At 41.2% G+C, this 26,041-nt stretch overlaps 1 protein-coding gene across 1 annotated transcript in view; it reads right to left on the bottom strand.

Annotated features, from left to right (window-relative positions):
- Positions 1–26,041, bottom strand: part of PICALM (phosphatidylinositol binding clathrin assembly protein) — a 404,046-nt gene that overhangs the window by 153,555 nt on the left and 224,450 nt on the right. The window contains exons 8-9 of the mRNA XM_053705595.1: positions 12,620–12,743; positions 11,688–11,824 (exon numbers count right to left, since the gene is read on the bottom strand). Coding sequence (XP_053561570.1) covers positions 11,688–11,824; positions 12,620–12,743 — 261 coding nt within the window. The remainder of the gene's footprint in view (positions 1–11,687; positions 11,825–12,619; positions 12,744–26,041) is intronic.

Below are 26,041 nucleotides of genomic sequence, written 5' to 3'. Positions count from 1 at the left end.
AGGGGAATGTAACCCTAAGGTGCACCAGAAATTGTAAATCCAACGCCAGCAGCTAGGTATGAACCCACACCCTTGAGGCACAAGCCACCCAGGTAACCCATAGATGACATGGGATACTCAGTAGTTAAGAGTAATAAATACTCCAAAAACCAGGCCAACCCTGACTCGGACAGGTAAAAGAAGCTAGGACACAGTCCAAGTTCCCACTACCGTGGAACACCCCGACCAGTCCTGAGATCCAGGAATCTAAAACAACCCAAAACTGGGTCAGGAAAAAGGAGCGAAGCCCCAGAAAGCGGGAATCTCAGAAAGGGGAAGAAAGATAACAGGCATTTTTAACTTTACAGGACTAACATGTCCAAAACAACTTCTGAAGAAGTATTGAGTATCGATTCCAGAAAGTTCCAGATGGAAAAAATAATGAAAAAATAAAAGACATCCCATCGGATACAAATAAAAAACAAGGCAACCCGAAGGCTAACGCCCAAAAAAGACACGGGCCTACCCGTAGGACCAACCAAACTGAGCCCCATCTCACAAAAACTGGATAAGAACTCAAAATACAGACAATAGGAGATTACCTCATCCCCACATGTCTAACGAGTTGTACCATTCGGACTATCAGACTGAAAATTCCCGTATCTGTGTATTATAGGGTCATTCAGCGACTCAAACAGATGCCAGAGCAATACGCAAAGGCACGCAATCCTATAACGAAAGGCACAACACTCCAGAACAGAACCCTCAGGATACTGCGGAGGCCCACCACGAGGCGGAATACCCGGGACAATAGGGCACAAGCACATTCTCAAAGAGCAATTGCCAACATTATCTGAAAGCGAAAACGTGCTGCAAGCTCCGGGGGGAATACACCACCCCAGGTGGAGGAACCATAAACTGGGTTACCCGCATGTGTAGGAGGAAGATTCAGTAGGGAACTCGCTCCCTGGGAGACAGGACCCCCAGAGGCAGATGTCTCAGCAGATCCCTGATTCCCGAGCCCGAGGAACCAGGTGCTCTCATATGGTATATGGAACAAACATGGTTAACAGGAGTCAATGAGGCTAAACCGGATTTGTCACCGGACACAGAATCTAAATCAGATATTATAATTGTTTCGGAATCCGAATCCTCAGTAACTGAATCTGAAATGAGCAGTCTCAGCATCAGAATCCCCCATTACAAAGAGGGTTTAGCAATATGAACTACAAACAGTAAAAAACAAAAACGGCACCTGATACAACCAATGGCTGGGGCACTCACCACCTCCTATGACCAGACCCCCGCGGATTAGAATATCTCAGTCGCCACACGGTCCGGAATGTGGAAACGGGAACAGAGCGTAACCACGCCCGGACACAGGGTGAACCGTATAGTCCAAAAAGCGCGCTCAGCCAACAGGCCGCGTCACTTCCGAAGGCCTCAAAGTTCCAAACCATGAGCCCATAAACCTCACACATAAGCTGGTTGAATCACACAACAAACATGATTATAAACCCCCCTGTCCAATAACCCCCCTCAGGAGGTATTAACCCTCGATTCCAAGATACTAACAGAGACTCACTGAGACCCTTATGTTATAAGTTAAGCCCGCAAGGAGTATAGCCTCACGGGAAACGTTCACGTTACAGTACATCGATAAAGTAAAATGAAACGATCTTACCGGAATCAACGCCGTGGAACAGGAACACGGCCCTTCAACTGTGACGGATAGTAGCATCACCTCAGCCATGGACTTGAGAGAAGAAAGCAGGCAGTGGAGCGAAGTTCGACAACGCCGATTGCTCGAGGAGCTGTTAATATGAGTCGGGATGGTTTCGCAGAAAGAAACTTCCTGCATCTCCAGACTCTAAATTTCTTCCATGCCTTCACTGAGAGACTAACAGGACTACTTAAAACTCCTGTCCCATGCAGAAGAGCACTACCCTCCATAAGAGACAAAAACAAAAATTAAAAAATTCTGACACGTCTCTGCCCACCCCCTGGGACGAAAGGCAAAGAATGACTGGGGGATGAAGGGAGTGAGAGGAGTATTTAAGCCTTTGGCTGGGGTGTCTTTGCCTCCTCCTGGTGGCCAGGTTCTTAATTCCCAAAAGTAATGAATGCAGCTGTGGACTCTTTCCATTTAAGAAGAAAAGATGCATTTTTAAAAAACTACAAAATATTTCATCAGACCTAAAATATTTCTCAGAAACAAGTGCGGAGACAAAGGAAGAAATGGGGAATACTCTTAAAGAAAAGATAAAACAAAATAATCTACGGCCCAGATTATTATAATTTCATCTTTAGATTTTAGAAGCAATAACACTGCCTGAAGCAGCTTTACACTTGATCTATAAAACAAACCCAAAGATCTTATGCTTTGACCTACTAAACCTAGAAGAGCTCTCAGATGAATAAAACAAGCACTGACTGAGGAAGATTCTTATAGAAAGCTCAGAATTAATAATTAGTATTGGCAAGAGTGTAACAAAAAGTACCAGAAAGCTTGAATTTATGCTTCATAAGAGGGTCATCACTAACCAATACATCTTGGTTATATTTTCTATTAGGTTGATTCCAGAAGAGATTTAAATAAATAGAAGTTTATAATCTGAAATATAATCTCTAGATGAATCTGAAATACACCAAGGGCACCAAAGAGTAAATGAGAAACCTTGCACATATAATAAGAGGTTTCCTCCAGAGGAAGAAGCAAAGAAGAAAAGCTGGAATACTAAGACCTTCTATTTGTAGCATGCCTAGGAACAAAATCCCTATCTTCTCACACAATTGAGGGTGATAGGTATAGGAGAAAAAAGACAGGTGTCTAAAGACAGTGCAGCTAATACCTGCTTCAAGTAGACACTATACCTCACAAGTACGGAGTATGAAGAAAAAAAACACAATTTATGTAAGAACTAACCTGATAAATTAATTTATTTCATGGTGGCGAGAGTCCACGAGCTAGTTACTGATGGGATATACATTCCTACCAGGTGGGGGCAAAGTTTCCCAAACCTCAAATGCCTATAAATACACCTCCCATCTCACATTAACATATAGCCAAGTTAGTGAGGTGTATAAGGAGTAAAAGCATAAAAAAGAGGAACATGATAAATGTGCTTTATATAAAAAAAATCATAACCCCCAACAAATGGGTAGGTCTCGTGGACTCTCACCACCATGAAAAATTAATTTATCAGGTAAGTTCTTACATAAATTATGTTTTCTTTCATATAGGTGGCGAGAGTCCACAAACTAGTTACTGATGAGATATAATACCCAAGATGTGGAAGTCCACGAGTAACTATAGAGGGAGGGATAAAGTAAAAACAGCTATTTCTGCTAAGAAAACATAAATTATGCTTACCTCAATTTAATTTCCTTCTGTATGAGGAGAGTCCACGCATCATTCCTTACTGTTGGGAAATACTAAACCTGGCCACCAGGAGGAGGCAAAGACACCCCAGCCAAAGGCTTAACTACTCCCCCTACTTCCCTCATATCCCAGTCATTCTGCCAAGGGAACAAGGAACAGTAGGAGAAATATCAGGGTATAAATGGTTCCCGGAAGAGAAAAAAAAAATTGTCCGGGGCGGCGTGGACTATCCTCATAAGGAAATGAAATTATCAGGTAAGCATAATTTATGTTTTCCTTCTTAATATTAGAAGAGTCCACTGCATCATTCCTTACTGTTAGGAAAAATATACCCAAGCTCTAGAGGACACTGAATGATAACAGGAGGGGTAAAAGAAATGTGGACCCTAATCTGAGGGCACCAGAGCCTGTACAACCTCTCTCTCAAAAGCTGCTTCAGCCGAAGCAAAAACATCAAATTTGTAGAATTTTGAAAAAGTATGTAAGGAGGACCAGGTAGCCACCTTACAAATCTGATCCATAGAGGCCTTGTTCTTAAAGGCCCAAGAGGAAGCAACCGCTCTAGTGGAATAAGTCGTAATACTCTGAGGAGGTCTAAGTCCCGCTGACTCGTAAGCTAAGCATATAACACTCCTCAACCAAAAAGACAAGGAAGTCGAAGAGGCCTTCAAACCCTTACGCTTCCCAGAGTAGATAACAAACAAAGAAGTTTGTCTAAAATCCTTAGTAGCTTGAAGATAAAAATTCAAAGCTCGAACTACTTCCAGATTATGAAGTAAACGTTCCTTCGAAGAAGGATTAGGACATAAGGAAGGAACCACAATCTCCTGATTTATGTTGCGATCAGACACCACCTTAGGTAGAAAACCCAAGCGGGTATGTACGACAGCCTTATCAGTGTGGAACACCAGATAAGGAGGCTCACATTGCAAGGCAGCTATTTCAGAAACTCTGCGTGCCGATGCAATAACCAACTGAAAAAGAATCTTCCAGGACAACAATTTAATGTCAATTGAATGCCTAGGCTCACACAGAGCCTGTTATAAAAACTTAAGAACAAGATTCAAACTCCAAGGTGGAGCGTTAGATCTAAACACAGGTCTTATCCTGACCAGAGATTTAACGAAATATTGCACGTCAAGTAGCTCTGCGAGCCACTTGTGCAGCAAACAGAAAGGGCCGAAATTGTCGCCTCAGGGAACTGGCAGAAAAGCCCTTCTCCAGACCCTGCTCGAGAAAGGAAAGAATCCTGGCAGCCTTAACCTTATGCCAGGCTAAACCACGCTCTTTACACCAGAATAAGTAAGCTCTCCACACATTAGGATATATGCGACAAGTAACAGGCTTACGAGCCTGAATGAAGTGTCAATAACCCTATTAGAGAAATTTCTCTTGGCTAAGACTAATCTCCACGTAGTCAGCCTCAGAGAATCTAGATTTTAAAGAACAAAAGGACCCTGTTCCAGCAGATCCCTGCGACAAGGTAACTTCCAAGGAGGATATGAGGACATCCCCACCAGGTCCACAAACCACATCCTTCGCGGCCATGATGGAGCAAATAGTATCACTGATGCCTGCTCCTGCTTGATGCGGGCCACTACACGAGGGAGAAGTGGTAACGGTGGAAAAATGTAATTTAGGTTGAAATTCCAAGGCACTGCTAATGCATCTATTAGCTCCGCCTGAGGATCCCTGGACCGCGACCCATATCTGGGTAGCTTGGAATGAGCCGGGACACCATGAGATCCATCTCCGGCGGGGGATCTCTTGCAAATTTCCGCAAACACCTTGGGATGGAGAGACCATTCCCCCAGATGAAAGGATTGTCTGTTGAGAAAATCCTCTTCCCAGTTGGCCACACCCGGAATGTGGATTGCTGACAGCGAGCAGTTGTGGGCCTCCGCCCACTCCAGAATCCAAGATACTTCCCTTATTGCTAGGGAGCTCCTCCGTTCCCCCAAGGTTATGTTGTCTGATTGGAATCTGATAAAACTGGGACAAACCCAGAAGAGGCCAAGCATTCAGAGCATTGAAGATCGCTCAAAGTTCCAAAATGTTGATCGGGAGGAGGGATTCCTCTTGAGTCCACAGGCCCTATGCCTTCTTGGCACCCCAAACAGCTCCCCATCCTAATAGACTTGCGTCCGTAGTCACAATCTCCCAGGATAATCTCAAAAAGGATGTCCCTTGGGACAGAGCCACCAGGAGAGCGACCGGTTGTCCAGATAAATCTGTTGAGACAGATCCGAATGATCGCCGTTCCACTATTTCAGCATGCCCCGCTGAAGTGGTCTGAAACTAAATCTGGCAAAAGGAATGATGTCCATGCTGGACACCATGAGACCAATCACCTCCATACACTGAGCCACAGAGGGCCTTAAGGAGGTCTGGAGGGCAAGACAAGCAGAAGTTAGCTTGTAACGTCTCTGGTCCATAAGGAATATCCTCATGGAAATGGAGTCTATTATCGTACCCAGGAATTCCACCCTGGTACTGGGAATAAGAGAACTCTTTTCTAAGTTTATCTTCCACCCATGAGATCGAAGAAGAAACAGAAGAGATTCCGAATGGTCTTCTACCAGACGACAGGATGGTGCTTGAACCAGAATATAGCCCAAGTATAGGGCTACTGCTATACCTCTGGTTCTGGCCACTCCAAGCAGAGCCCCCAGAACCTTTGTAAAAACTCTTGGAGCAGTAGCTAGACCAAATGGAAGTGCAATAAACTGTAAGTGCTGGTCCAGGAACGCAAACCCTAGGAACTTGAAGTGTTCCTTGTGTATTGGAACGTGAAGGTAAGCATCCTTCAGATCTATAGTGGCCATGAACTGTCCTTCCTGAACTAAGGGAAGGATGGACCTTATTGTCTCCATCTTGAACGAGGGGACAGATAGGAATTTGTTTGAGCACTTTAGGTCCAGAATCTGGCGGAAAGTTCCCTCCTTCTTTGGGACCACAAAGAGGGGTGAATAGCACCCCAGAACTCTTTCTGCAAGAGGTTCCCTGGACAATCACTCCTAGGGAGAAGAGATCCCTTACACACCCCAGAAAGGCTTCTTTCTATCTGTTCTGGCCTTGAAGACAGGTTTGATGGGAGGAATCTACCCCTGGGTGGATGAAACTTCAAACTAATTTTGTATCCCTTAGCGATGACCTCCAGGACCCACGGGTCTTGCACATCCCCAAACCAAGCGTACAAAAAGAGCAACAGTCTGCCCCCTACAAGATCCAGAGCCGGATCAGGGGCCGCCCCCTTCATGACGACTTTGTCTCGGCGGGCTTCTTGCTCTGCTTGGATTTATTCCAGGACTGAGCGGGTTTCAAAGTCATCTGCCTGAGCCTCATCTCACACATGTCGCCGCATAATCAAATAAAACTTATGTGATAAATCCCCACTGTTCAATAATCCCCCTCTGGAGATATTAATTCTTGATTTCATACAGATAAAAGGAGCCACACTGTGACCCTGTCTTCTTGCGTTATCATATGTATATACAAAAATGAAAGAATCTTACCAGAATCTATGTTGTGGAACAGAAACACAGCCTCTCAAGTTTGACAGTCTTGCAGCATCGCTCCTGCCATGGACTTGAGTGATGGAAGCAGGCAGTGAAATTCGTCAACACTTATTGCTTAGGAGCTGTTAATACGAGTTTAGATGCTTTTGCAGAAAGACTCTCACATTCGTCAATAATCTGACAAGACTACTTAAAATTCCAGTCCCATTTCGAAGGGCAGATACCCTCCATAAGTACTACTCCAAATCTTCTCTGCCAACCTCCTATGACAAAAGGCAAAGAATAACGGATATGATGGAAGTAGGGGGAGTATTTAAGCCTTTGGCTGGGGTGTCTTTTCCTCCTTCTGGTGGCCAGGTTCAGTATTTCCCAACAGTAAGGAATGATGCCGTATTTCCCAAAAATAATTATGTTTTCTTAAAAATTAAAAAAAATTAAATCATAGGCACTAGAATCAAACAGACAGCTGCCTGAAGAACCTTTCTACCAAAAGCTGCTTCTGAAGAAGCAAAAACATCAAAATTGTAACATTTAGTAACTATATGCAAAGAATTATCTGAGGAGGATACTGCCCTGCCTCCAAATAAGCTTTGAAATAAGCAGTGATATAACAAGTGCTGCATATAGCTTTCTTACAAAAAAATGGAGAGAGAGGGGGCGATTTGTAAAAACTCTTGGAGCAGTAGCTAGACCAAATGGAAGTGCAATAAACTGTAAGTGCTGGTCCAGGAACACAAACCCAAGGAAATTGAAGTGTTTCTTGTGTATTGGAACGTGAAGGTAAGCATCCTTCAGATCTATAGTGGCCATGAACTGTCCTTCCTGAACTAAGGGAAGGATGGACCTTATTGTCTCCATCTTGAACGAGGGGACAGATAGGAATTTGTTTGAGCACTTTAGGTCCAGAATCTGGCGGAAAGTTCCCTCCTTCTTTGGGACCACAAAGAGGGGTGAATAGCACCCCAGAACTCTTTCTGCAAGAGGTTCCCTGGACAATCACTCCTAGGGAGGAGAGATCCCTTACACACCCCAGAAAGGCTTCTTTCTCTCTGTTCTGGCCTTGAAGACAGGTTTGATGGGAGGAATCTGCCCCTGGGTGGATGAAACGTCAAACTAATTTTGTATCCCTTAGCGATGACCTCCAGGACCCACGGGTCTTGCACATCCCCAAACCAAGCGTACAAAAAGAGCAACAGTCTGCCCCCTACAAGATCCAGAGCCGGATCAGGGGCCGCCCCCCTTCATGCCGACTTTGTCTCGGCTGGCTTCTTGCTCTGCTTGGATTTATTCCAGGACTGAGCGGGTTTCAAAGTCCCCTTGGATTGCTCGGGCTTTGTGGAGGGCTGCCGACGTTGGGATTTATCCAAACGAAAGGAACGAAAAATTAGGACCTTGTCCCTTAGGCTTAATCATCTTATCCTGCGGCAAAAAGGCACCTTTGCCTCCAGTAACTGTGGAGATAAAATTGAATCCATGCCTGGACCAAATAGAATCTTTCCCTTAAATGGGAGGGAAAGGAGTCTTGACTTAGAAGTCATGTCCGCAGACCAGGACTTCAGCCAGAGTGCCCTACGGGCTTGAACAGAAAAACCTGAAGCCTTGGCATTCAGTCGAATAATTTGCATATTTGTATCACAAATAAAATAATTAGCCACCCTTAAGGCCTTAAATCTTTCCTGGATCACGTCGAGGGGACCCTCCACCTCGATCAACTCAGATAAGGAGTCGCACCAGTAGGTAGCCACTCCAGCTGCAGCCGGTTGAAATAAATATCCTGTATGTTGAAACATCTTTCTTAGAAGAGTTTCTATCTTCTTATCCATGGGCTCTTTATACGACTAACTATACTCAAGCAGTATAGTAGTGCACTTAGCAAGCTTAGAGATAGCACCTTGGGGATGGAACCCCACAACTCCAATTGAGAGTCTGGGACCGGGAACAATTTTTTAAAAGAAGAAGGGGAAAAAGAAGAACCAATTCTTTCCCATTCATTCCTAATAATGTTCGCCATCTTTATAGGAACAGGAAAGGTTTGTGGTACAACCCTGTCCTCGTAGACCTTATCTAATTTAGGAATCAAAAGTTCCTCAGGCAATTTGGGCTCTGGAACCTCTAACGTAGCCAAAACGTTCCTCCGCAGCTGGAGGTTTAGAGGCAGCAGATTCTGACCCAGAAAGAGCACCCTCTGAAGTATCAGAGGCGCCTTCATCATCGGATAATCTTGTATAAGATAAATCCAATAAGCTAGTAGATGACCCCTGGGAAGGATAGCATTATTTGACCTTTCGTCTGCGCTTAGCAGGGCGAGGTAAAGCACTAAAGGCCGCAGACACAGCCGTTTGTAACTGCTCAGCAGAAGTCTGGTGGTAAAAGGGCCCCTCCAGATAATAGCCAAATACCTTAGCCGATCAAAGTGAACCACATAAAGAAATAAAGCTAATAGCCTTTTATTGTATTGGTAATGAGCTAGATCAAGTTCCAGAGAGCATGGATGGCCTTTTTAAGCACTGTCCGTATACAATCCCCATGAGAGACCACGCATAGTAAGCAGAGTAATAAGCAAAAAAAAAAAGCGCGTAAGCTTTTCCCTCCTGTGGGATTGTCCCAATGTTCAGCCTAGGAGAGTGCCTCCGCTTTTTTAACTCAAAGGAATAAAGTTTGACTTTTTATATTTTCAGTCTCTGCCATTCCTTCATTATTCTCCTCACAATATAGACAGGTATTAGACTTAGGTAAAGAGGGAGTACCCTCTAACGCATCCAAATCCTCTATAGCTTGCGCTAACAAAACAGACTATTGAATACAAAGAAAAAACAGCACCTTTATAGCCTCAATGGCTGGGGCACTCACCACCTCCTATGACCCAGGCCAAACAGAGAAACCGCTTCTTCCCCGGTAAACCGCACAGTCAGAAAAGAGGAAATAAATGTGACCACACCTGGTCACGTGGTGCGCAAAGCAGGACCCCCCCTGCTATAGTAGTAAAAAAAAGCGCCAAGCCTTTCAAACTGCGCAGCTCCCAAAACGAAAGTGAAAACCATGTACGATCCAACATCTGCCTGAGCCTCATCTCACACATGTCGCCGCATAATCAAATAAAACTTATGTGATAAATCCCCACTGTTCAATAATCCCCCTCTGGAGATATTAATTCTTGATTTCATACAGATAAAAGGAGCCACACTGTGACCCTGTCTTCTTGCGTTATCATATGTATATACAAAAATGAAAGAATCTTACCAGAATCTATGTTGTGGAACAAAAACACAGCCTCTCAAGTTTGACAGTCTTGCAGCTTCGCTCCTGCCATGGACTTGAGTGATGGAAGCAGGCAGTGAAATTCGTCAACACTTATTGCTTAGGAGCTGTTAATACGAGTTTAGATGCTTTTGCAGAAAGACTCTCACATTCGTCAATAATCTGACAAGACTACTTAAAATTCCAGTCCCATTTCGAAGGGCAGATACCCTCCATAAGTACTACTCCAAATCTTCTGACACTTCTCTGCCAACCTCCTATGACAAAAGGCAAAGAATGACGGATATGAGGGAAGTAGGGGGAGTATTTAAGCCTTTGGCTGGGGTGTCTTTTGCTCCTTCTGGTGGCCAGGTTCAGTATTTCCCAACAGTAAGGAATGATGCAGTATTTCCCAAAAATAATTATGTTTTCTTAAAAATTAAAAAAACTTAAATCATAGGCACTAGAATCAAACAGACAGCTGCCTGAAGAACCTTTCTACCAAAAGCTGCTTCTGAAGACGCAAAAACATCAAAATTGTAACATTTAGTAACTATATGCAAAGAATTCTCTGAGGAGGAGACTGCCCTGCCTCCAAATAGGCATCAAACATGTCACACAAACACACATACAAACATGCTCAGAAATGCTAAGACATACTAAGACATACTAAGACATACTAAGACATACTAAGACATACTAAGACATACTAAGACATACTAAGACATACTAAGACATACTAAGACATACTAAGACATACTAAGACATACTAAGACATACTAAGACATACTAAGACATACTAAGACAAACTTAAACAAACCTGTTGCACAGCTATAATATATAAGTAGCACTAAACAACTTACTCAAGGTGTATATATATATATATATATATATATATATATATATATACACACACACATATATACATATACACACACATACACACACACTGTATATAAACAATATATAACAACTTTACTTAAAAAGTGCCTAATCCATAGCCGAGAGTGTCTTTGTTGAAAAAAAGATACTTTTCCATACTTACCTTTAAGACACCCATCCACATATAGCAGACAGCCAAACCAGTACTGAAATATATCAGCAGAGGTAACAGTACAAGAGTATATTGTAGATCTATAAAGGGAGGCAGCAGATGAATCCCTGCAACCGTTTTACTGAGAGCCTTATGAAAAGCTTTCCCATAGGTGAAAACATGGTATCAGGCAATAATCCCTTCACATCCCTCAGGCAAACACTGCACTTAGAGGAACTGGGCTTCAATATGCTTAGAAGCGCCTTTCACTGAAGAAATCAAGCACATCGTGCTTCACCACCTCCTAAGGAGGCAAAGTTTATAATACTGAGGTATGAGTGAGGTGGGAGGTGTATTTATAGGTATTTGAGGTTTGGAAAACTTTGCCCCCCTCCTGGTAGGAATGTATATCTCATCAATAACTAGCTTGTAGACTTTTGCCACCTATATGACAGAAATAGAATTTACAGTACTTGCACATTCTACAGTACTAACTTTCCTATATTCCTAACAAAATAAAAATGTCGAGATCTAGTACCTGTTTGCAGAAGCAGGTGTTGCAAAAATGTCAATTGCAGATGTGGTGTTTATGCTGCCTGCATAGGAGGATACAGGAGAGGAGGCTGTCGTAGAGACGCTATGAGGTTTTTTGGCAAGCTCTTTAAGGCGTTGTTCCTGAAAAAGAAAGCTGGGATTATTATTCTTTACATTACACAGTGACTAGGGAGGTACACATTATTACTTACATTAGACTAATAAGTTCCTTCTTTCTTAAAGACTCATTCTTTCACTCATTTTTTTCATAAATGTTTTGTAGATCTATTAATATAACCCATAAAGATGTTTTTTGTTTTTTTTTAAATGTATAGTTTTGCTTATTTTTAAATAACATTGCTCTGATTTTCAGACTCCTAACCAAGCCCCAAAGTTTTAGGAGAATACCACCAGAAACCTGCTCCTGTTTGTGTAAAGGGTCTTTTCATATGCAAAAGAAGGGGGGAGTGTCTTATTTACCACTTGCAGTGGGCTTTCCAGCTACCTTTTAAACGGAGCTAAATTGGCAGCTTGTAAGTTTTTAAACTGTTTTATACGGGGGGGGGGTATCAGTATCTGTGCATATTCTTCTTTATATAAGTGTCTATTACATGCAGTTATATGAAAATTGGTGTATACTGTCCCTTTAAAGGTATAGGAAGGTAAAAAAAAATGCTGCTAGTAAAAGTTATTAGTGTTTTTCAGCAGCATGAGCGCATATGCTGTGAGGGCCTGTGCACCAGCATTTAAACAGCACATTATCTCAGGGAATCAGCAGTGGCTTCACAGACACAATACACACCACCGCCAGCTCTGAGTTTAAATACTGGTGCATGGGCCCTCACAGCATATGTGCGTAAGCCGCTGAAAAACAGTAAACCTTTACTAGATATATTAGACAAATGGAGAGAAAGGCTGCATGTACAAAATGCTTACCTTTAACGTTTTTAAACGAAGCTGCTCCTCTTCCAATGCAGCTTGCTTTTCCCTTTCATCTACTCTAGTGAGCGACAGGCCTGTACTTGCAAGGGATGAGACTGCATTTGAAAGTGTTGTAGCCCTAGATAAAAGATACACAGAATTGGGTAATATAGGAAATTGTGAACAGTGTGATACCATACCATTAAACAGTGTCACTTTTCTTCTTGCGATAAGTGTCCTACATTAAAGAGACATCTAAAAAAATAAAATAAACTGCCACCTAAAAAACAAAGACCATTGTATGAGCGCAAATGCCATAATGCGAGAAGGAATGCAAAAAATAAATTAAGTCTAGAAAAAGTTACCACTGTGTCAGGATTGCCTTTACAGTGCACAAAGAATATGTGCATATGACCCACACACCCTTATTCAAGCACTGTTCCTTCTGAGAGTCTGGGGGGGACTGTACTCTTCAGTGATCTCAAACACCAATGCTCTCTAATCTAGAAGTATTATTGTATTGCAAAAATGCTTCTGATTAAAACCAAATGCATAGCAATAAACATAATTTGTATCCTAATTGTAACACACACACACACACATACAAACAAAAACACACACACACACAAACACACACACACACATGCAAACACACACACACACATGCAAACACACACACACACATGCAAACACACACACACAAATACACACACAAATACACACACAAACACACACATACAAACACACACACATACAAACACACACACACACATACAAACACACAAACACACACATACAAACACATGCACACACACACACACACATGCAAACACACACACACAAACACATGCAAACACACACACACAAACACATGCAAACACACACAAACACAAACACACACAAACACACACACAAACACACACACACACACACATACACACACACATACAACACACACACATACAACACACATACATACAACACACACATACATACAACACACACATACATACAAACACACACACACACACACATACAAACACACACATACAAACACACACATACATACAAACACACACATACATACAAACACACACATACAAACACACACATACATACAAACACACACATACAAACACACACATACAAACACACACATACAAACACACACATACAAACACACACATACAAACACACACATACATACAAACACACACATACATACAAACACACACATACATACAAACACACACATACATACAAACACACACATACATACAAACACACATAAATACAAACACACACATACAAACACACACACACACATACAAACACACACACACACATACAAACACACACACACACACATACAAACACACACATCCTTTTTTTTACGTTTTTACATGAAATGCAGAGCAAATACAAAACACATAACAATCAAAACTATATCTATTAGTTGTGTAAAATAACTATGTAGGTTGTTTATAGCACTGCGGAATCTGTTAGGGCTCTACAAATAACCGATGATATTATTATTATTAATAATAATATCTTGTCTTGTGGTTATATCAAGGCACCAAAGCAGCCTCATTTTTATCTTTTCTTTAAAGGGTCACTAAAGTCAACATGATTCAGATAAAGTATAACATTTTAAAACACTCACATTTTTATCAAATTATCTAATTGTGCAGTTTTTTTATATGCAAACTTTATGAGGCACAAACTCATACTGACTGAGCATGTGCAAGAGTTCACAGTGAAGTGTATACATATCAGTCTATGATTAGCTGATGACTAAATTGTTTTACTGCTCTTTGAAAGGGACATTAAACACTTTGAGATGGTAATATAAAATGATAAATTGTGTGTATATATATATATATATATATATATATATATATATATATATATATATATATATATATATATAACAGCTCTGCAATATACTTTCATTATTTATTTTGTCCTCTTTGCCTGTGATTCCATTCTGAAATTGTGAGCTTTTCAGTTCCTGTTAGAAATGGAAGTGCAGAACACTGTTAAATCCAGCACAACCATTGGCTGCACACTCTAGTGACCTATTTATAACTGACCCTAATTGGCCACAGCAGAGAAGGTAACACAAGTTACAACATGTCAGCTCCCAGTGTTTTATAGACACTAAAACTTTACACTTATTTTGTCACTTTTTAAACAACTAATGAAAATTTAAAAAATACATCTACATGTTGGTGATGGACTTATCTTTTCTTTGAATGCATCATTCTATCTTGCATGTATTTAGTGTTTAATGTCCCTTTAAAGTGAATGTAAAGTTTGATGAGTGTGTGCCCGGTTTTTAAAAATCCTATTAAAAACAGGGGCACTTTCATTCATACAACTTTACATTTCACTGGTTTCGGTAAAATACTTACCTTTTCTTCTTGAAAGCTGCTCCAGCACTTCCCCTGCCCGTCGCAAGCCTCTTCAAACATCACCATGACGATTCCGGCTTCCATCAATCACAGCTTCCAATCCAGAGCAAACATTGCTTGACTCCATGCCGTGATTGGAGGAAGCCAGAATCGTCATTGCTGACGTATGAAGAGGCTTGCGACTGGCGGGGGAAGCGCTGGAGTGGCTTTCAAGAAGAAAAGGTAAGTATTTTAACAAAACCTGTGAAATGTAAAGTTTGATGAATCAAAGTGCCACTGTTTTAAATAGGATTTTTAAAAACTGGGCACACATTCGTCAAATTTTACATTCACTTAAAGGGACACTAAATCCAATTTTTTTCTTTCATGATTCAGATAGAACATGCAACTTTAAGCAATTTTCTATTTTACTCCTATGATCAATTTTTCTTCGTTCTCTTGCTATGTTTATTTAAAAAGCAGGAATGTGATGCATAGGAGCCAGCCCATTTTTGGTTGAGAACCTGGGTTATGCCTGCTTATTGGTGGGTAAATTTAAGCCTCCAATAAGCAAGTGCTATCCATGGTGCTGAACCTAAAAACATAATTTATGTAAGAACTTACCTGATAAATTCATTTCTTTCATATTAGCAAGAGTCCATGAGCTAGTGACGTATGGGATATACATTCCTACCAGGAGGGGCAAAGTTTCCCAAACCTCAAAATGCCTATAAATACACCCCTCACCACACCCACAAATCAGTTTAACGCATAGCCAAGAAGTGGGGTGATAAGAAAAAAGTGTGAAAGCATAAAAAATAAGGAATTGGAATAATTGTACTTTATACAAAAAAATCATAACCACCACAAAAAAGGGCGGGCCTCATGGACTTTATGAATTTATCAGGTAAGTTCTTACATAAATTATGTTTTCTTTCATGTAATTAGCAAGAGTCCATGAGCTAGTGACGTATGGGATAATGACTACCCAAGATGTGGATCTTCCACGCAAGAGTCACTAGAGAGGGAGGGATAAAATAAAGACAGCCAATTCCGCTGAAAATAATCCACACCCAAAATAAAGTTTAAATCTTATAATGAAAAAAACTGAAATTATAAGCAGAAGAATCAAACTGAAACAGCTGCCTGAAGTACTTTTCTACCAAAAACTGCTTCAGAAGAAGAAAACACATCAAAATGGTAGAATTTAGTAAAAGTATGCAAAGAAGACCAAGTTGCTGCTTTGCAAATCTGATCGACCGAAGCTTCATTCCTAAACGCCCAGGAAGTAGAAACTGACCTAGTAGAATGAGCTGTAATCCTTTGAGGCGGAGTTTTACCCGACTCGACATAGGCATGATGAATTAAAGATTTTAACCAAGATGCCAAAGAAATGGCAGAGGCCTTCTGACCTTTCCTAGAACCGGAAAAGATAACAAATAGACTAGAAGTCTTTCGGAAATTCTTAGTAGCTTCAACATAATATTTAAAAAATCAGAAAAGGTGACTCACAAGAAAGAGCAGATAATTCAGAAACTCTTCTAGCAGAAGAGATGGCCAAAAGAAACAAAACTTTCCAAGAAAGTAATTTAATGTCCAATGAATGCATAGGTTCAAACGGAGGAGCTTGAAGAGCCCCCAGAACCAAATTCAAACTCCAAGGAGGAGAAATTGAATTAATGACAGGTTTTATACGAACCAAAGCTTGTACAAAACAATGAATATCAGGAAGATTTAGCAATCTTTCTGTGAAAAAGAACAGAAAGAGCAGAGATTTGTCCTTTCAAGGAACTTGCAGACAAACCTTTATCCAAACCATCCTGAAGAAACTGTAAAATTCTCGGAATTCTAAAAGAATGCCAGGAAAAATGATGAGAAAGACACCAAGAAATGTAAGTCTTCCAGACTCTATAATATATCTTCCTAGATACAGATTTACGAGCCTGTAACATAGTATTAATCACAGAGTCAGAGAAACCTCTTTGACTAAGAATCAAGCGTTCAATCTCCATACCTTTAAATTTAAGGATTTGAGATCCTGATGGAAAAAAAGGACCTTGCGACAGAAGGTCTGGTCTTAACGGAAGAGTCCACGGTTGGCAAGAGGCCATCCGGACAAGATCCGCATACCAAAACCTGTGAGGCCATGCTGGAGCTACCAGTAGAACAAACGAGCATTCCTTCAGAATCTTGGAGATTACTCTTGGAAGAATAACTAGAGGCGGAAAGATATAGGCAGGATGATACTTCCAAGGAAGTAACAATGCATCCACTGCTTCCGCTTGAGGATCCCTGGATCTGGACAGACACCTGGGAAGTTTCTTGTTTAGATGAGAAGCCATCAGATCTATTTCTGGAAGTCCCCACATTTGAGCAATCTGAAGAAATACCTCTGGGTGAAGAGACCATTCGCCCAGATGTAACGTTTGGCGACTGAGATAATCCGCTTCCCAATTGTCTATACCTGGGATATGAACCGCAGAAACTAGACAGGAGCTGGATTCCGCCCATACCAGTATCCGAGATACTTCTTTCATAGCCAGAGGACTGTGAGTCCCTCCTTGATGATTGATGTATGCCATAGTTGTGACATTGTCTGTCTGAAAACAAATGAACGATTCTCTCTTTAGAAGAGGCCATGACTGAAGAGCTATGAAAATTGCACGGAGTTCCAAAATATTGATTGGTAATCTCACCTCCTGAGATTCCCAAACCCCTTGTGCTGTCAGAGACCCCCAAACAGCTCCCCAACCTGTCAGACTTGCATCCCACCTCCATAGGAGGCAAAGTTTGTAAAACTGATTTGTGGGTGTGGTGAGGGGTGTATTTATAGGCATTTTGAGGTTTGGGAAACTTTGCCCCTCCTGGTAGGAATGTATATCCCATACGTCACTAGCTCATGGACTCTTGCTAATTACATGAAAGAAATGGGCTGGCTGCTAAGATTTACGTTCCTGCTTTTAAAATAAAGATAGCAAGAGAATGAAGAAAAATTGATCTATAAGGAAATAAAGGCGCCACATAGCATAATTCCGTATAGTATATCAGAATATAAATTGTAGCTCAGATGCACTCACGTGTATAAAAGCACCAAGATGTGGTGCTGGCTAGGCAAACCGGAACCTCAGAGTTTTCCAGTAAACTCTTCTCTTAGGCAAAGACTCCCAGAAGCCAAAAATAGTATTCACCAAGAAGGCTATGTAGTCAGGAAGGCACTGTTCCGCCTCCAACAGTTATAAAAACAGAATTTATGCTTACCTGATAAATTACTTTCTCCAACGGTGTGTCCGGTCCACGGCGTCATCCTTACTTGTGGGATATCTCTTCCCCAACAGGAAATGGCAAAGAGTCCCAGCAAAGCTGGTCATATAGTCCCTCCTAGGCTCCGCCCACCCCAGTCATTCGACCGACGGACAGGAGGAAAAATATAGGAGAAACCATATGGTACCATGGTGACTGTAGTTAGAGAAAATAATTCATCAGACCTGATTAAAAAACCAGGGCGGGCCGTGGACCGGACACACCGTTGGAGAAAGTAATTTATCAGGTAAGCATAAATTCTGTTTTCTCCAACATTGGTGTGTCCGGTCCACGGCGTCATCCTTACTTGTGGGAACCAATACCAAAGCTTTAGGACACGGATGAAGGGAGGGAGCAAATCAGGTTACCTAAACGGAAGGCACCACGGCTTGCAAAACCTTTCTCCCAAAAATAGCCTCCGAAGAAGCAAAAGTATCAAATTTGTAAAATTTGGCAAAAGTGTGCAGTGAAGACCAAGTCGCTGCCTTACATATCTGGTCAACAGAAGCCTCGTTCTTGAAGGTCCATGTGGAAGCCACAGCCCTAGTAGAGTGAGCTGTGATTCTTTCAGGAGGCTGCCGTCCGGCAGTCTCATAAGCCAATCGGATGATGCTTTTAAGCCAAAAGGAAAGAGAGGTAGAAGTCGCTTTTTGACCTCTCCTTTTACCAGAATAAACAACAAACAAAGAAGATGTTTGTCTGAAATCTTTTGTAGCCTCTAAATAGAATTTTAGAGCACGGACTACGTCCAAATTGTGTAACAAACGTTCCTTCTTTGAAACAGGATTCGGACACAAAGAAGGTACAACTATCTCCTGGTTAATTTTTTTGTTAGAAACAACCTTTGGAAGAAAACCAGGCTTAGTACGCAAAACCACCTTATCTGCATGGAACACCAGATAGGGCGGAGAACACTGCAGAGCAGATAACTCTGAAACTCTTCTAGCAGAAGAAATAGCAACCAAAAACAAAACTTTCCAAGATAGTAACTTAATATCTATGGAATGTAAAGGTTCAAACGGAACCCCTTGAAGAACTGAAAGAACTAGATTTAGACTCCAGGGAGGAGTCAAAGGTCTGTAAACAGGCTTGATCCTAACCAGAGCCTGAACAAATGCTTGAACATCTGGCACAGCTGCCAGTCTTTTGTGTAGTAAGACAGATAAAGCAGAGATCTGTCCCTTTAGAGAACTTGCAGATAATCCTTTCTCCAAACCTTCTTGTAGAAAGGAGAGAATACTAGGAATTTTTATCTTATTCCATGGGAATCCTTTGGATTCACACCAACAGATATATCTTTTCCATATCTTATGGTAAATCTTTCTAGTTACCGGTTTTCTGGCCTGAACCAGAGTATCTATCACGGAATCTGAAAACCCACGCTTTGATAGAATCAAGCGTTCAATCTCCAAGCCGTCAGCTGGAGGGAAACCAGATTTGGATGTTCGAATGGACCCTGAACAAGAAGGTCCTGTCTCAAAGGTAGCTTCCATGGTGAAACCGATGACATATTCACCAGGTCTGCATACCAAGTCCTGCGTGGCCACGCAGGAGCTATCAAGATCACCGAGGCCCTCTCCTGATTGATCCTGGCTACCAGCCTGGGAATGAGAGGAAACAGTAGAAATACATAAGCTAGGTTGAAGGTCCAAGGGGCTACTAGTGCATCTACTAGAGTCGCCTTGGGATCCCTGGATCTGGACCCGTAGCAAGGAACCTTGAAGTTCTGACGAGACGCCATCAGATCCATGTCTGGAATGCCCCATAATTGAGTTATTTGGGCAAAGATCTCCGGGTGGAGTTCCCACTCCCCCGGATGGAATGTCTGACGACTCAGATAATCCGCCTCCCAGTTTTCCACACCTGGGATGTGGATCGCAGACAGGTGGCAGGAGTGATCCTCTGCCCATTGAATTATTTTGGTCACTTCTTTCATCGCCAGGGAACTCCTTGTTCCCCCCTGATGATTGATATACGCAACGGTCGTCATGTTGTCTGATTGGAATCTTATGAATCTGGCCTTTGCTAGTTGAGGCCAAGTCCTGAGAGCATTGAATATCGCTCTCAGTTCCAGAATGTTTATCGGGAGAAGAGACTCTTCCCGAGACCATAGACCCTGAGCTTTCAGGGATTCCCAGACCGCGCCCCAGCCCACTAGACTGGCGTCGGTCGTGACAATGACCCAGTCTGGTCTGCGGAAGCTCATTCCCTGGGATAGATTGTCCAGGGTCAGCCACCAACGGAGTGAATCTCTGGTCTTCTGATCTACTTGAATCATTGGAGACAAGTCTGTATAGTCCCCATTCCACTGTTTGAGCATGCACAGTTGTAATGGTCTTAGATGAATTCGTGCAAAAGGAACTATGTCCATTGCTGCAACCATCAACCCTACTACTTCCATGCACTGCGCTATGGAAGGACGAGGAACAGAATGAAGAACTTGACAAGTGCTTAGAAGTTTTGACTTTCTGACCTCTGTCAGAAAAATCCTCATTTCTAAGGAATCTATTATTGTTCCCAAGAAGGGAACTCTTGTCGACGGAGACAGAGAACTTTTTTCTATGTTCACCTTCCATCCGTGTGATCTGAGAAAGGCCAGAACGATGTCTGTATGAGCCTTTGCTTTTGACAGGCACGACGCTTGTATTAGAATGTCGTCCAAGTAAGGTACTACTGCAATGCCCCTTGGTCTTAGAACCGCTAGAAGGGATCCTAGTACCTTTGTGAAAATCCTTGGAGCAGTGGCTAACCCGAATGGGAGGGCCACAAACTGGTAATGCTTGTCCAGAAAGGCGAACCTTAGGAACTGATGATGTTCTTTGTGGATAGGAATATGTAGGTACGCATCCTTTAGATCCACGGTAGTCATAAATTGACTTTCCTGGATAGTGGGTAGAATCATTCGAATGGTTTCCATCTTGAACGATGGTACCCTGAGAAATTTGTTTAGGATCTTCAAATCCAAAATTGGTCTGAAAGTTCCCTCTTTTTTGGGAACTACGAACAGATTGGAATAAAACATAATTTATGTAAGAACTTACCTGATAAATTCATTTCTTTCATATTAGCAAGAGTCCATGAGCTAGTGACGTATGGGATATACATTCCTACCAGGAGGGGCAAAGTTTCCCAAACCTTAAAATGCCTATAAATACACCCCTCACCACACCCACAATTCAGTTTAACGAATAGCCAAGAAGTGGGGTGATAAGAAAAAAGTGCGAAAGCATATAAAATAAGGAATTGGAATAATTGTGCTTTATACAAAATCATAACCACCACAAAAAAAGGGCGGGCCTCATGGACTCTTGCTAATATGAAAGAAATGAATTTATCAGGTAAGTTCTTACATAAATTATGTTTTCTTTCTTGTAATTAGCAAGAGTCCATGAGCTAGTGACGTATGGGATAATGACTACCCAAGAAGTGGATCTTTCCACACAAGAGTCACTAGAGAGGGAGGGATAAAATAAAGACAGCCAATTCCTGCTGAAAATAATCCACACCCAAAACAAAGTTTAACGAAAAACATAAGCAGAAGATTCAAACTGAAACCGCTGCCTGAAGTACTTTTCTACCAAAAACTGCTTCAGAAGAAGAAAATACATCAAAATGGTAGAATTTAGTTAAAGTATGCAAAGAGGACCAAGTCGCTGCTTTGCAGATCTGGTCAACCGAAGCTTCATTCCTAAACGCCCAGGAAGTAGAAACTGACCTAGTAGAATGAGCTGTAATTTTCTGAGGCGGAGTTTTACCCGACTCAACATAGGCAAGATGAATTAAAGATTTCAACCAAGATGCCAAAGAAATGGCAGAAGCTTTCTGGCCTTTTCCAGAACCGGAAAAGATAACAAATAGACTAGAAGTCTTACGAAAAGATTTCGTAGCTTCAACATAATATTTCAAAGCTCTAACAACATCCAAAGAATGCAACGATTTCTCCTTAGAATTCTTAGGATTAGGACATAATGAAGGAACCACAATTTCTCTACTAATGTTGTTGGAATTCACAACTTTAGGTAAAAATTCAAAAGAAGTTCGCAACACCGCCTTATCCTGATGAAAAATCAGAAAAGGAGACTCACAAGAAAGAGCAGATAATTCAGAAACTCTTCTGGCAGAAGAGATGGCCAAAAGGAACAAAAAACTTTCCAAAAAAGTAATTTAATATCCAATGAATGCATAGGTTCAAATGGAGGAGCTTGAAGAGCCCCCAGAACCAAATTCAAACTCCAAGGAGGAGAAATTGACTTAATGACAGGCTTTATACGAACCAAAGCTTGTACAAAACAATGAATATCAGGAAGAATAGCAATCTTTCTGTGAAAAAGAACAGAAAGAGCAGAGATTTGACCTTTCAAGGAACTTGCGGACAAACCCTTATCTAAACCATCCTGAAGAAACTGTAATATTCTCGGTATTCTAAAAGAATGCCAAGAAAAAAGATGAGAAAGACACCAAGAAATATAAGTCTTCCAGACTCTATAATATATCTCTCTGGATACAGATTTACGAGCCTGTAACATAGTATTAATCACAGAGTCAGAGAAACCTCTTTGACCAAGAATCAAGCGTTCAATCTCCATACCTTTAAATTTAAGGATTTCAGATCCTGATGGAAAAAAGGACCTTGAGACAAAAGGTCTGATCTTAACGGAAGAGTCCACGGTTGGCAAGAGGCCATCCGGACAAGATCCGCATACCAAAACCTGTGAGGCCATGCCGGAGCTACCAGCAGAACAAACGAGCATTCCTTCAGAATCTTGGAGGTTACTCTTGGAAGAAGAACTAGAGGCGGAAAGATATAGGGAGGATGATACTTCCAAGGAAGTGATAATGCATCCACTGCCTCCGCCTGAGGATCCCGGGATCTGGACAGATACCTGGGAAGTTTCTTGTTTAGATGAGAAGCCATCAGATCTATTTCTGGAAGTTCCCACATTTGAACAATCTGAAGAAATACCTCTGGGTGAAGAGACCATTCGCCCGGATGCAACGTTTGGCGACTGAGATAATCCGCTTTCCAATTGTCCATACCTGGGATATGAACCGCAGAGATTAGACAGGAGCTGGATTCCGCCCAAACCAAAATTCGAGATACTTCTTTCATAGCCAGAGGACTGTGAGTCCCTCCTTGATGATTGATGTATGCCACAGTTGTGACATTGTCTATCTGAAAACAAATGAACAACTCTCTCTTCAGAAGAGGCCAAGACTGAAGAGCTCTGAAAATTGCACGGAGTTCAAAATATTGATCGGAAATCTCCCCTCCTGAGATTCCCAAACCCCTTGTGCCGTCAGATACCCCCACACAGCTCCCCAACCTGTAAGACTTGCATCTGTTGAGATTATAGTCCAGGTCGGAAGAACAAAGAAGCCCCCTGAACTAAACGATGGTGATCTGTCCACCATGTCAGAGAGTGTTGTAAAATCGGTTTAAAGATATTAATTGAGATATCTTTGAGTAATCCCTGCACCACTGGTTCAGCATACAGAGCTGAAGAGGTCGCATGTGAAAACGAGCAAAGGAGATCGCATCTGATGTGGCAGTCCTAAGACCCAACATTTCCATGCATAAGGCTACCAAAGGGAATGATTGTGACTGAAGGTTTTGACAAGCTGATATCAATGTTAAACTTCTCTTGTCTGACAAGGACAGAGTCATAGACACTGAATTTATCTAGAAACCTAAAAAGGTTACCCTTGTCTGAGGAATCAATGAACTGATTGGTAAATTGATCCTCCAACCATGAACTTGAAGAAACAACACAAGTCGATTCGTATGAGATTCTTCAAAAATGAGAAGACTGAGCAAATACCAAGATATCGTCCAAATAAGGAAATACCAAAACCCTATTCTCTGATTACAGAAAGAAGGGCACCGAGAACTTTTGAAAAAAATTCTTGGAACTGAGGCTAAGCCAAACGGTAGAGCCACAAAACTGGTAATGCTTGTCTAAAAAGAGAATCTCAGACACTAAAAGTGATCTGGATGAATTGGAATATGCAGATACACATCCTGTAAATCTATTGTAGACATATAATGCCCTTGCTAAACAAAAGGCAGGATAGTCCTACAGTAACCATCTTGAATGTTGGTATCCTAACATAACGATTCAATAATGATAGATCCGGAACTGGTCTGAAGGAATTGACCTTCTTTGGTACAATGAAGAGATAAAATAAAACCCCAGCCCCTGTTCCAGAACTGGAACTGGCATAAATACTCCAGCCAACTCTAGATCTGAAACACATTTCAGAAATGCTGAGCCTTTGCTGTGTTAACTGGGACACGGGAAAGAAAAGAATCTCTTAGCAGGAGGCCTTAACTTGAAGCCAATTCTGTACCTTTCTGAAACAATGTTTCTGAAACCAGAGATTAAGAACGGAATTGATCCAAATTTCTTTGAAGAAAACGTAATCTGCCCCATACCAGCTGAGCTGGAATAAGGGCCGCACCTTCATAGGTACTTAGGAGCTGGCTATAGGTTTCTATAAGGCTTGGATATATTCCAAACTGGAAATAGTTTCCAAACTGATACCGCTCCTGAGGATGAAGGATCAGGCTTTTGTTCCTTGTGAGGAAAGGAACGAAAATGATTATTTACCCTGGAAAGAAAGGGAAAGCAAAGTTGACTTAGAAGACATGTCAGTATTCCAAGTTTAATCCATAAAGCTATTCTAGCTAAAATAGCTAGAGACATATACCTGACATCAACTCTAATGATATCAAAAGATGGTATCACCAATAAAATTATTAGCATGTTATAGAATAAAAATAATGCTATAAAATTATGATCTGTTACTTGTTGCGCTAAAGCTTCTAACCAAAAAGTTGAAGCTGCAGCAACATCCGCTAAAAATATAGCAGGTCTAAGAAGATTACCTGAACATAAGTAAGCTTTTCTTAGAAAGGATTCAATTTTCCTATCTAAAGGATCCTTAAATGAAGTACTATCTGCCGTAGGAATAGTAGTACATTAGTAGGAGTAGAGACAGCCCCATAACCTTAGGGATTTTTGTCCCAAAAAACTCTAATCTGTCAGATGGCACAGGATATAATTTGCTTAAACGTCTAGAAGGAGTAAATAAATTACCCAAATTATTCCATTCCCTGGAAATTACTTCAGAAATAGCATCAGGGAGATAAAACACTTCTGGAATAACTACAGGAGATTTAAAAACCTTATTTAAACGTTTACATTTAGTATCAAGAGGACCAGAATCCTCTATTTCTAATGCAAATAACACTTCTTTAAGTAAAGAACGAATAAATTCCATCTTGAACAAATACAAAGATTTATCAGCATCAACCTCTGAGACAGAAACCTCAGAACCAGAAGAACCATTATCAGTATCAGAATGATGATGTTCATTTAAAAATTCATCTGAAAAAAGAGAAGTTTTAAAAGACTTTTATGTATACTAGAAGGAGAAATAACAGACATAGCCTTCTTAATGGATTTAAAAAATAAAATCTCTTATGTTATCAGGAACACTCTGAAAATTAGATGTTGACGGAACAGCAACAGGTAATGTAACAGTACTAAAGGAAATTTTATCTGCATTAATAAGTTTGACATGACATGCAATACAAAAAACAGCTGGAGAAAACAGATACCAAAAGTTTATAGCAGATACACTTAGCTTGGTAGCTCCAGCATTGTGCAGTGATTTTCCTGAAGTATCTTCTGACTCAGTTGCAACGTGGAACATCTTGCAATATGTAAAAGAAAAAAACAAC

The sequence above is a fragment of the Bombina bombina genome, chromosome 3 (assembly GCF_027579735.1).
Source record: "Bombina bombina isolate aBomBom1 chromosome 3, aBomBom1.pri, whole genome shotgun sequence".
Classification (NCBI taxonomy): Eukaryota; Metazoa; Chordata; class Amphibia; order Anura; family Bombinatoridae; genus Bombina; species Bombina bombina.
The sequence above is the reverse complement of the archived record's forward strand: the minus strand, read 5'-3'. Positions and strand labels throughout refer to the sequence as shown.